At 41.4% G+C, this 13,757-nt stretch overlaps 1 protein-coding gene across 6 annotated transcripts in view; it reads right to left on the reverse strand.

The window, feature by feature from the left end:
* The window catches only part of Arhgef6 (Rac/Cdc42 guanine nucleotide exchange factor 6), a 111,985-nt gene that overhangs the window by 77,601 nt on the left and 20,627 nt on the right, over nt 1-13,757 (reverse strand). For all 6 annotated transcript variants that reach the window (XM_051178837.1, XM_051178836.1, XM_051178838.1 and 3 more), the window contains one exon: nt 873-957. In XM_051178837.1, coding sequence (XP_051034794.1) covers nt 873-957 — 85 coding nt within the window. The remainder of the gene's footprint in view (nt 1-872; nt 958-13,757) is intronic.

A 13,757-nucleotide genomic window follows, 5' to 3' on the forward strand; every position in this document is an offset into this window, starting at 1 on the left:
CAGTGCTGGGTGGGCACAGTCTTTTGGCTCTTAAACCACATCAGGATTCATGTTCGGCATAAGGGCTCTGAACACTCATGTGTGGGTTTGAATCCTAGCTTAGTCATCTTTTTTTTTTTTTTTTTCTACTTGGGTAGCTGTGGGCCTCACATTCCTCATCTATAACATGGACTTCACCATCACCATATTCCCAATGGTATTTCAAAGATTCACTGAGATCACTTGGAGCTATTGAGACAGCCTAGAGCCACAGAGAGGGCACAGAGCATGTGAACTCTCGATGGCCACTACCGATAGAATTAAGACATGATGACAGACAAGAAAGGGGCTTCTAGTGTAGTCTTATCAGTGCTCCCTTTACTTTGATCATACTTAATAATCTTCAATACCGTGGATATGAAATGTTTAAATAAGCTACTCTTTCATTCATGGGTTATCCGAGGTTTCATTCACAGTGCAAAGCTAATGAAAACTCTTTTTCATGACTGATGGAAAACTAGAAAAAAAATCTCTTTGCTGGAGAAAGGGAAGTGACAGTTGTATTTTGTAAAGGTTATTTTTTTAAAGGAGGAACTAGTCTTTCCCTTTTTGTTTTCTGTCTTGTTATAGTCCATTGCTAATCCAAAAGCTTTGCATGAAATCACTTTTGGTTCTTATTGTTGTGCTAAGGATATTAGAATGTGATTGGTAGGCTTGATAGGTATGTATTTTTTCTTGTTATTCTGTGGTACGTACATTTCAGTTGTTAAAATGAAAGTACTTTATATGTGTTTGGATTTATTTGGGGAAGGGAAGAAATTTGCACCATTTGAACAACTGTGGCCACAGTTAGCTTCTAGAAACATAAATCATAAATCACCAACATGCCTTACCTTCTGTTGCTTTGTTGACAGCTAAAAGTGTACTCAGAACCTTGGAGAAATTGACCCCTGAATAAAGGTCATCAGGCTCAAATACCTATTAGAAAGGAAATTTGAAAATGTAACATGTTGTAAGCAATCAACTCAACCAATGAAACTTTCAAAAGGCCCCTTCCTCCAGTACTATATCCAAGACAAAATGCAAACTTCTGCCTACCTTCTAGAGAAACTAGAGCAGTGGCTGAGTTGCCAAGTGGCATGTGGCAGCTATCAGTGAGTCAGAACAAGACAGTATTGGGATATGAAAGACAAGCCAAGAAGGCAGAGCCTACCAGGAAATCTACAGCACATACTCAGCCTCACTCTCCTGATCTGAACACGAGAAGCTCCTCAGCCAGTTATGGGAAGCTGGTGTGCATAGGCTCCACTTACTGCCCAACACTTCTGCAATGGCCCCAGGAGTCTACAGGAAGGAGATGAGGCTTTCTGCTTTACCTTTTATTCAATGTCGTCACTGGCGGCACTGTCACAAGTCCCCGTCTCTCCTCCCCTTCCTCTCTGGCACTGCCCGACTGCTTAGGAGCCCAATGCCACATTGCAGAACTTCTGTCCCAACCTGCATTTGGCTGTGCAGCCTCACTTCCTGTTTTCTCATCTGAGAGGTCTGAACTGTCCATCTGCCTGAGCTTGTGAGTTCTTCCTGGCTTTGGGTGACTTTTCCAGCTATGACATCAGGCCTTTCTGACACTTTGGCCAGGCATGATGGGCCACATCTGTAGTTGTCACACATGTCAGGCTGAGGCAGGAGGATTGTCGTGAATTTCAGGCCAGCCTGGGCTACAGAGTAAGTTCCAAGTTAGCCTGAGCTAGAGTGAGACCTGCCTAAAAACAAAAATCCACATTGTCATATTTTGCCTCCATTCTGAGAGGTTACTGTTCCTATTGAAAGTATCAATTACCTGCTGATGTGTTTTTTGTACATTTATGTGTATGTGTCAGAGGAAAACTTTTGGGAATTGATTCTCTCCTACCATGTTCATCCTGGTGAATCAACTGTGGTTGTCAGACAAGTGCCTTTAACCATTGAGCCATTTCACCATCCCAATTGTTTTAAATGCAGTATAAAATGTTGGTTTTAAAACACATTCCCCACATTAAGATGGGCTAAGGCTTTTTATAATCTCTGATATGTATATTGAGGCTAGTTAGTGTTACCGAGAACAGAAACAATCTAGTCAGTCAATAGTGTAGATGTAAACCAGGCATGGTGACTCACACTAGCAATCCCAACACTCAGCAAGTTGAAACAGGAGGATCACCAAAAGTTCAAGGCCAGCCTAGTCTACATAGTAAATCTCGCAACCTGAGTTAGCGTCCCAGAATTCACATGTGGAAGTAAAAAGTCAACTCCTTAAATTGTCCTCTGGCCCCTATAATCATACTGTGGAATGGGCATGGGACCGTACACACACACACACACACACACACAGAGAGAGAGAGAGAGAGAGGGAGAGAGAGAGAGAGAGAGAGAGAGAGAGAGAGAGAGAGATAGACTTTTAATAAAAGGGTGCCATTAATATTCGTGCGGAGTTAAATGGCATTACTTCCCAAATGTTAAAAATGCACTTTTCAGGAATAAACTGACAGGAGTTCTATTTCAGTTGGCCAAAGCCAAGGTGAACAGCGTGCAATAGGTGGTGGCGAGAACATCCCTAAGTGCAGAGGACACCAGACTTAATCTGTCTCCCCTGGGAAAGTGTTCATGACATCTGTGTCAAAATGGTCACCAGGCAGAGTCCCTTGTTGTTTCCTTTGTGTTGATGTGTCATTTTTTTACAGTTTCCCAGACTTAGATAGTGCATTCAGGTCACTGTCCCTCTCAGCCTCGCGTCTCCCACACCCAGTCCCACAAGTCTCTTCCCTGTGTGTACGTCTTCTTTGGCTATGTGACCCATCACCGCTAACTAAGGCTGTTTGTGAAGTTCATGTGCTTTCAGCCTATAATCTCCAGTGGGACCGCTTTTGGGCATGTGTGCACGTGTGCGTGTGTGTGTGCGCGTGTGTGTGTGTGACATAGATATGGGAAAAAGTGGATGGTCTCTACAACAAAGACAAATGCTATAGGAGATAGACACACCAGAGTAAATTCTGTGATGAAAATAGCTCCCTTGTTTTACTTGTGTGGTTGTTTCTTACCCGGGTTGATTGCTTGCAAATGGCAGCACTGGATTCTTAAAATAGCCTGCTACTTGACTGAGTTTTAGAACATATGAACTGATCATAAAATAAAACATGCATCAACGAGAGTCACTGTTCAAATGAGGAAGTTGCCTGGACTGCACCCAGTTCCTTTTTGAGAAAACCCAAATATACTTGAGATTCTCCACAGATGCCGTTCTCACAGCTAGCCTATTCTGTAGCAGCAGGAACTGTACAGGAAGACATTACAGGACGCCTTTAGAGACCAGTGGAAAAACAGGCACAAGGATTATTGTTTCAGAGAATGCGGGGAACCAAACACACCTAAGGACAGTCTTTACTACACCATTCATTCCTACGCTCTAAGATGATGTTTTTAAAGGCAGGGTTGCATGTAGCACAGACTGGTCTAGAATGTCCTTTGCAGTCAAGGAGGACCTTGAAATTTTGAGCTTCCTGTTGCTACCTCTCAGGTGTTGGGGTTAGAGGCGTGTCCCACCATGCCCTGTTAATATGTTGGGCAAGTACTTCACCAATTGAACCACATCCTCATTCTCTCCAAATTGAGTATTGGAAGTTTTACTCTAGATCGTTCTTCCATGCACTTGACCTGGATATCCTATAAGAGAAGGAAATATTGGGAGAGAGGACATCACTTCCATTTGTCTGTCATTTAGACCATAATGCAAAGGGGAAGTATGAGATCAAATTTACAGATGAGGATGTCTAGAAAGACCAAGTGCACTGGTGCCCAACTGAGTAAAAGTAGGGGAGAGTCCCTTAAGGCAGAGTGGGATAAGAAAACCAAGGACAAGTGGGGTGCTACCTAGGCCACTGAGATGGAAGGAACGCCACTTTTTGTTGTTAGTTTTTATTTGTTTTCTTTGGATTGTTTTCCACAGAGAGCTATATAGCTCTGCTGGCCTGGAATACACTGTATGCAGTCTCTGCCTCCCAAGTGTTGGGATTACAGGATTGAGCAACCACACCTTACCCTAATGTCATGAAATGGAGAACGAATCCCTCTCTCTGATCTGCAAGCCCTGGGGCCTATGGAAATGTAAAGTATGTAACTGTCTAAAGTGCTTTTTAAAGTTAAGGTCAAATCATGACACAGTTGTGATGATGTCATCACTAGCCTCTTTAGAGTCTGGTATATGATTCGGATTAGCTGAACTTGCTTTATTCCTTGCTTTATTTTTGGTTCAGAAATAAGTCACTTAGTTCATTTAGATCTGTGATAAACAGAAAAACTACCACCCTCCATTCATTTTACCATTTCTATGACTCAGAAATGGACAAATGAATTTGAATTATTGCTAGGAAATCCCAAGATATCACTCCAGTAATTGGATGAATGTGGCTCAAGTTTACAAGCAACAGAAAGTCTACTGTGGGTAAGCAATAGCAAAGACAGGCACGAAACCTCATTAGAGTTTCCTTGAACACTCACTTACAGCCAGACAAACTCCATTCCAACATCAGCAGATGAAACACGATTTAGTTGCTACACGTTTTCCAATATTTTTCCATTCTGCAAATCCACAATAACATCAAAACCTATTTTCCATCCTCTAAACACCAGTTGTGAATTCTGAAACCTTGGGGATCTGCCAGTGTAAATTGTGCAGAAGTTACTATTTCTATGACTTTACAAATAGATCCATGCTGTGTCACTCTCCGTTTCAATATGTAAGGCAAAGAGGCACATTAGAAGACACTCCTCCAACTCCCTGTTGCATTCTTTATTGCCTCACTAATACTCTCCCTGTTTTGGGCATAGTCTCATAGAGTCTAGGCTAGACCACAAACTCCCTTTAGCCAGGAATCACCTTTCAACTTATGATGTTCCTGCTTCCGCATCAATAGCATTGGGATTACGGGCATTGGCCCAGGACTTGATGCATGCTAGGCAGACACTCTACTCACTCCTTCACTAATCATGTAACTGTGATCACTGATGTGTTGGGCCTCTGCCATCTGCCTGGCATGATGCCTAGAGAGTAAACACATATGGCAATGATGTAAGTGCTTATGCCGCCCAAGTTCATACATGGAAAGGTAATCTTTTGGGGTGGTACGATTTGGAAGTGGGAACATTGGGAAGTTAGTAAGCCATGAGCAAGCATAAATCCCTCATGAATGGGATTAGTAGCCGGTTAAGAGCACTTGCTGCTCTCCAGAGGACCAGAGTTTCATTTACAGTACCCACATGGCAGCTCACAACTACCTATAACTTCATATCCAGGGGACATGACACCTGATATCCTCCACTGGTATCAGGCACATGCATGGTGCAAAGATATACATACAGGCAAAAAACTCACACACATAGAATAAAAATAAATTTAAAAATGAATAAATAAAAGGACCCCAAACAGCTGCTTTGCCCTTTCCACCATATGTGGACACTGTGATCACGTAGTCACCAGCTACTGGCTCTACTTGCAACTTCATCCTGGACTCCCCAACCTCCAGCATCATGAATAATAGAAACAATCGCTGTTGTTATAAGGTTATAATAGTTTAATATTATCATATATGAAGATTAAACTTTTTCATTGTATTTGTTTCTCTCAACAAGTTTGCAATATAGGAACAATTATTTCCTCACTTCCGTAAATGAATAAACTAAGATCCAGAGTAAAAGTCCAGACAAAGAAAGAGATGGGACCAATAAAATTACACACAAGTAAGGAATCAGAGGTGTAGTTCACTTGGTACAGTGCCTGCCTAGACTGCGCACAGTCTTGGATTTGACCACTAGCACTATGTAAACCAGGAGTTTTGACGCATTACTGTAATCTTGATAGTCAGGTGGCCAAAGCAGGAGGATCAGAAGGCCACGTTCATTTTCAACTTATCATATTTCAACATATCAAGCTTGAGGCCAGCCTGAGAAAGATGACGCCTTCCCTCAAATAAACACTTACAAGCGGGGCTCTGAGGAGCATTGCAGCCATGCACATACACTTGAGGTTTCCACAAGACATAGGAAAACACAGAAAAGCCATCCGTGGGTTGGCACAGGAAGAAATCCCTTGCTACTTCAGTCCAAGTAGCATCTGTACCATCTGTAGACAGTTCGTTAGAATCCCAAAAAATGACTAATTCAACTCACTGCGGCAGTGAGAAACTACCCCGTACTAGACTGCCTCCCAAGAGGCCCTGCCTAATTCCTGGGCTGTCCTTCCCATTTCCTGACACAACTCATGCCAGCCATCAGGAAGGGGCAGTTCACATTTCGTAAAGCCCCAGTCAAATGCGGAGTCCAGTTTGTGGTTGCGGCCAGGAGCTAAGCCCCCTGGGGACCCCGATTTGCTCATCAGCAAACCTTAAGCACCTGAGTTGAGCAGTTGCAGCAGGACAGGCACAGCCTTCTTAAGAAAGGAATCCAGCCCCCTCCCCATTCTACTTTAGCAGCAATGCCTTTAATGTCACTGTGCCTTCAATAGCACCCAGTCAACTCCCATTTCAAGTGGCTTTCAGGGTTGTACTGATCACAATTGGCTCCATCACCCTCACTCTTTTTTTTAACCCAATAAAATGGAAAACAAGTGATCCCATGGGACCACAAAGATGCACGGCTTCTATTTCTAGCCTGTTTAGAGAAAAGATGCCAGATAGTTAAGGCCAATTGCATTACTTCCCTGTTCCTCTTGGTCTTCAGAAATGGAATCTGAAATTATCCGAGCTCCTCTTGAATCCCATTCTCTAATTCTCACAGCTGAACACACTGTCTCTGCTCACCCCTGAACTTTGAAGGAAATGTCATTACATGGTATGACTGAGAAAGCAAATCTGAGCTGCTTAGTCATATTTCACTGGTGACACCGCTTCTGGCTCTGTAACCTGGGAAGCTTCCACATAGCTCTTGCTAAAAGCAGTGAGCAACAAATAATGCTCTTAGCTCAGAAATTAGACTCATTACCCACTTACTAGAATGCAGCACTGGCATTTGTATCCTGCCTAATAACTGGTTCTATTGATGTGGAGCAAACTTAAAAGAGCAAAGCCTGAATTCACTGAACTTTGATTCCCTCCATTTCTCGACTTGCACCTATATTTACAATAACATGGGACATGTTGAAAAGTGGTGGGGGAGTGGCTTTGCCACTGCTAAACAGTTGTAAGGACCTTAGGGAAACAACACCACTTTCCTGTGGCTTTTATGTCTGGAAATTGAGAAGAATTTGACCAATACAGGCCAATGAGCAGTCTACTGATCGATTCTCTGAATAGAGAATGTTAAAGTCAATGTCTTAGCTAGATCTGGGAGGTCTCAAATCTGATTGGCTGAAGGTCTCAAATCTGAAGGCTATAGAAAATGGATTCACACTAGCCAACATCACCAAAGGCCACTGCATAAACTCAAATGCTAAAGTCTTAATTTTTGCTAAAATGTATTGCTAAGTGGATAAGAGATCCATCCTTACATTGTGGCAAGAGCATGCTCTTCAAACAGAAACTTGTGCAGTGAACTGGATCTTGTGAAGCAGGCCTGTAAATCTTAGATACTTGGGAGCCTCAGGCAGGAAAAACATTAATTCAAGCCAAGCCTAAGCAACTTAATAAGATACTACCTCAAAATAAAAAAAGTGAAAAGGGCTAGGGATGTAGTTTAGTGAAAGACTGATTGCTTAGCATGTCTGTAACATATATTAAGCAAGGGAGTTGGTGGAACTAACATAATAGATTTTATAAGTTGATTTTTTAATATCACTTAAAATGACATACTTATAAATTCAAATTCTATCTCTATCATTCTGCCACTTCCCAGTGGCATTTGGATTGTGATTGTGACTTCAGGTGGTTCTTTCATCTCTGGATCTCCATACAGCCACTTTCCATGACTAACACAGGCTCCTCGATGACCTGAACCAGAGGGAAAAAGCTCAGCCCCACACTGCTGCTAGGAAAGAACTAAGGCTTGAGCTTAATTCCTTACTATTCCCATTCTAGACCCACAATGTTGACCTCCCAAACGTCAGTGCGTCACAGTCTAGGACTTCACTCTTCCCTGGTATGCCTTCGGGGGTAACTCCACTTTCTCCACACTAGAGATTTCTCTTCAGCCCAGGGCTCAGTGTTCAGGGAAGAGGAGAAGAGACAAGAACTGATAGAGGCATCTGGGGTAGGAAGACCTGGGGTTTTATAAAGACATTGCAACAGAGAATACCCACGAGGAAGAGAAACAGCGTGAAGGACACGAGGGACCAACTCAGTCTTGTAGTTCCCCTACTACCCTTTTTTCTGTCATCACAGATTTTTCAGAACCGCATTAGATGCCAGTTTTCAGGATGAATGGGGGTGATATCTCAGTTATGGAATGTTTTTGTGTCAGAACCTGAAGTGGCCTCCCTAGCCCCTACCGCCACCTTCTTAAGAAAAACGACTGACTTACAAGTGTTCTAAATAGGAATGAAGAACACATTTTCCTGGAGACTTAGCATTGCACCTGCTACTTAGTCTCTGTGTGTTTTTATAGTTTAGCTGCATAAGGTACTAAACAAGCTTCTGTGGGCTAGCCAGAAAACATAATCAACATGTAAAGCTGTATTTCTATGGGGAAATGTTCGTGTTAATAACAATAACTCACAAGTATTTGGAAAACAGCCGATTTTGTATTTCACAAATACATTTCTTTTAACCATATAGCTCCACTTACAGTTTGCATGTTACTCATTTGAGGGTATATGAAGGTCAGAGGACAAAATGCAGGAGTCAGGTCTTTCCTCCCACCATGCGGGGATTGAACACAAGTTATTGGGCTTTGATACAAGTGCATCTATCCACTGAGCCATCTTCCTCATCCTGATAATGTATTTCAACTCTCCAATTTCTAATATCCACAACACTTTTCCCTTTTCTTTTCATAGGATGAATAAAGGGCCGACACAAATATATGAAGCCCTGCTTTTGTGGGGGGGGAGGGGCTTGGATGGCTAGGTTGGAGCCTTAAAAGAGCCAAAGCAACCATCCCACTAAAATTCTCGTTGCAGAAGATACACTAGTAAATTAACACAGGACCAGCTGCAGGCTACAGTAAGCAGCGGTCCCTCTGTTAGTTCCCATGAAGTTCTCCTTGCACCAACCTTCATGTTTCTTCTGAAAGACGTACTGGGCTGTATAATGCCGAGAAGCAGAGCCCTCAGTGATCTACCAGCAAGCCAGCTCTTCATAATCTACATGTCTTTTGCCTCTGTGGATATGAAGATTACTCATAGGTTTCCAATAGCATGGTGCCCTCTTTGAAGCCCAAACTGACCTACTGCTCTGGTAACTCACATGAAATCCATAATGAATAATCCCTCGCTGGTTGACTGACAGGATGCTCTATTGGAGAGACTCACATGCAGACAGACTACTTCTACAATGTAAGTCACATGACAAGCGCAATTTTTTTTTTCACTGCTATACCTCCCATGTCTAGAAGGGTTCCTGTCACACAGTAGGATCTCAATAGATATTTGAATACATACTGGATGTTTTGATGTTCTTGTCAATATATAATTGATGACAACCAAAGAAAAAGCATTGCTAAAAGTACAATAAACCCCAAGAGAGGGCTAGGGATGTATCTCAGTGTTCCAAGTGCTTGTCCAACACATGCAAGGACCAGGTTCAATCTCTAACACCACAGAATGAAATAAATTCAGAAAGATATATCACTTAAAAAAATCAAACCCTTCCAGCTTTGCAATGACAGCTATCAAAACAAACAAACAAACAAACAAAAAAACACCAATACTCATCTGCAAAATTAAGCAATTGATCCCTGTAACTGAGAGGTGACCAGAGGCACTTCAAACTCCCTGGTTGGGCATCTTTTGAATCATGTACTAAATATAGTCTCAGGTCAAAGAAGTTCCATTAAATCCCACCAGAAGCACTATGACCTCAGTATTACAGAGGAGAGAAGCAGGAAGAATTTGTGGAAATTCACTGCCCTTCTAAAATGGATTGTATTTAGTTATTGTATTATAGGCAACAAAATGACAGCAAATACAAGATTTTCCCACTTATTCATACCCACATTCTAAAACTAGCTTCAACTCATGGGCAGAGGATGGTGGGATATGGCAAAATAACTCCCCATAAACAAGAAGTAACTTGCAATTTAAAAGACTATAAACTACACATCCAAAATCTTTCCAACCCTAGATTATCTGGGTGGGAAGGATACTGCACCAAAATTAACTATCATTTTCTCTCTTTTATAGACAAGGTCTCCTATAGGCCAGGCTGGCCTGGACCTCACTATATAGCTAAGGATGAGCTGGAACTTCTGATCCTCCTTCCTTCATTTCACAAGTTCTGGGATTCTAGGTATACATTATCACACTGGTTCATGCAGTATTGGGAACCAAATCTAGGGCTTTCAGCATGCTAGGCCAGGATTCTACCAATTAATCTACATCTCCAGTTCCTTTTCATTTAGAGATCACATTTAGCAATTCTTCTGGTACTTCATGTTTCTGTTTCTGTGTAACTTAAAAAAATGACATCTTCAGAGACAACAATGCCTAACAGACATTAATTGATTAGCTTATTAGTTGGTTAATTAATGAATCAATTTTACAATATTTCATTATAAACACAGTATTTTACCTTGGAAACAATCCAAATACTGTAAGGTGGGCATTCAAGAACTCAGACATCAGAGACATCAGTTATAGTGTTTTAGTTAGCATGTACAGTTCAGACAATCGTCACTCAACAAAATGTCAGCCTAAAACTGAAAGATCAAGTTCATAATCCAGGCATGGAAGATACTTCTTGTAATCCCAGCACTCAGAAGGCAAAGGCAAGAAGATCACCACATATTCAAGGTCCATTTGACTGGGCTACACAGTGACATCCGTGACAACATGAGCTACAGAGTGAGGCCCTGTCTCAAAATACCATCAGGGGCTAAAAAGATGGTTCATCAGTGACTAAAAGCACTTGCTACTCTTGCACAGGACCTGGGTTCAGCTCCCAGTATTCTCTTGACAGCTTACAAACTGTCCCTAACTCCAGTTAGAGTTGATCTGGTCTCCATGAACACACGGTGCACATGCATATATGTAATCAAAATACTCATATATGAGAAATAAACATACATATATTAACAACAACAAAGAAAACAAAAAAGCATTATGAGGGAATAGTGTGAAAGAATATCCCGAAGCCGATTCCTCCCTAACAAGTCCAACATCCCTCATTATCTCATCCTATCGCTGTGTACCCATGGGCTCTTCTTCCTTCTCTGTGCTTCTCTTTTGAATTCATAGTTCTCCTTTATTAACGGATGCTTAGGATCTGAAACCCAGATTTCCATCATGGTTCAGTTACAAAGTTTAGTCCAAATGCTACTCATCATTATTCATTCAAATTCCCTAAACTTGTCTTCATTTGACCTCTAGACCCTGGAAACACTGAGTTAGACACCTAGCTACATACCATTAAATATCTCTTTTGCTTATTCACAGGCAGGCTCCCAGTGGTTACCAGGTTCTTTCCTAATCCCAAATTCAAATAAGGGACAGAAAAAATGGTTCCATGTGGGGTTGCTCTTGCAGAGGACCGAGGTCCAATTCCTAGCACCCATATTGTGGCTTACAACCATCCATACCTCCAGTTCCAGAGAAACTGATACTTCTTCTCACTTTCATGAACAACAGACACATGATGCACATACATACAGGGGAAACATTTATACACAAAAGTAAGTATTTTAAAATAAAATAAAATTCAAATGGATATTTCTTACAACAGAAATGCCTGTCCTTTTGGAATATCTTTCCAAGAAAGAAGAAATGGCAAAAGACTTTTATTTTCCTATTAAAACTTAGTAAATCTGAGCTCATAACTTTCTATCACTCTATAAAATGAATGCATTTATTACAAGAGTGTGATTTGGAGACTTCACCATTTGTATCACTTTAGAGGTCACATGTAGGAATACATAATACCTTGAAAGGCCACTGAAGGGGTTAGCAGTATGGATCAGCAGGCAAAGGTGCCTACTGCCAAGACTAACAATATGAGTTCAGTCTGGAAAGTGTATGGTGAGAGGATAGAACAGTCTTAAAGTTTGTTCTCTCACATCCACATACATGCATGGGCATTCATATATACATATATGTGAACACACAATACAAAATAAGCATTCATGTGTACATGCATATGCATTCAATAAAAAATCAATGTGGTTTTATAGAGAAGGAAAGGCCGATGAAACCAAGAGATTTGGGGTAAGATAAGAAATAAGTGGGGAGGTAGGAAAGCCAAGTGTTTACATATGACATCATAGGACCTAAGCTCTTACAACTTTCTTTTTATAATTAAAAAAATAAAACTTGAGGGAGGAAATTAAGGCAGGAAAACTGACACAAGATGGAAGACAATCTGGGCTATGTAATGAGACTATCTCAAAACAGAACAAAAGTAAAACGAGATAACTTCAAAACTTAAGTTTGGCATAAAAAAAAAACTAGCTATCTTTTCCTGTTTTCACTCACTGTTCAATCAGTATTAGACATCCAAGATATCTAGAAGAAAATATTTTAAGGCTAATTAAAATTAAGATCAAGCTACTATCTATTCAACAAATACCATCTGAGTATGTAGTATACACCAAGCATTAACTGTGGTAGTTTGAATGAGAAAGGCCCTACTATGCTCTCAGGCTTTTGAACACTTGATCCCCAGTTGATAGCATTGTTTGGAGATGATTAGGATACATGGCTTTGTTGGAAGAAGTATGTTATTAGAGACCAGCTTTCTGAGTTTAAAAGACTGGCACCATTTCCAGCTTACTAATTCTGTTTCATGCTTGCAGTTCAAGATGTGAGTTCTCAGTTTCCCATGACAGCCGCCACACCTGCCTGCTGTCACACCTCCTGCCATGATAGATCCTCATCCCATAAGACTAAATAAACCCTTTCTCCTATAAATTGCCTTAGTCTTTGTGTTTTATCACAGCAACAGAACAAGAACAGATACACTAATTTATTACATTCTTGTAATAAGTACAGGGATACTATGTGAGACCTAGTAAATGGGCTGGGGAAATTGCTTTGTCAGTGAAGTTCCTGACATGCAAGCATGAAGATCTGAGTTTGGATCCCTAGTACTGACATAAAAACCAGACCCATTTCTATAATCTCAGAGCTGGACAGTCAGAGACAAGGAGATCCTTGGGGCTTATTGGCTAGCCAGCCTAGTGGAATTGTTGAGTTCAAGTTACAATGAGATCTCATGTCTGAATAAAAAGATAGAAGGCTGCTTAAGAGCACTTGCTCCTCTTGCAGTAGACAGAAGTTCAGTACCCAGCACCCACATCTGCCAGTAACTCCGCATCCAGGGGTTCTGATGCTTTCTTGACCCTCTACACACATGGCATATACTCACAGATACACATGCATATACGTAAACAAGAATATTACAAAAAATAATAATTGAGAAAGACTCCTAACATTGACTTCTGCCCTCCTCATACATGTGCACCCATATGCACAAGTGCATACTACATACATACAAATGAAAAAAGGGAAATAAAGAAGTCACTCCCATGAACACTAACTTCCCTTTCTTGGTGTTTTCTCCCTCTCCCTCTCCCTCTCCCTCTCCCTCTCCCTCTCCCTCTCCCTCTCCCTCTCCCTCTCCCTCTCCCTCTCCCTCTCCCTCTCCCTCTCCCTCTCCCTCTCCCTC

This window comes from Phodopus roborovskii, unplaced genomic scaffold (assembly GCF_943737965.1).
Source record: "Phodopus roborovskii unplaced genomic scaffold, PHOROB, whole genome shotgun sequence".
Classification (NCBI taxonomy): domain Eukaryota; kingdom Metazoa; phylum Chordata; class Mammalia; order Rodentia; family Cricetidae; genus Phodopus; species Phodopus roborovskii.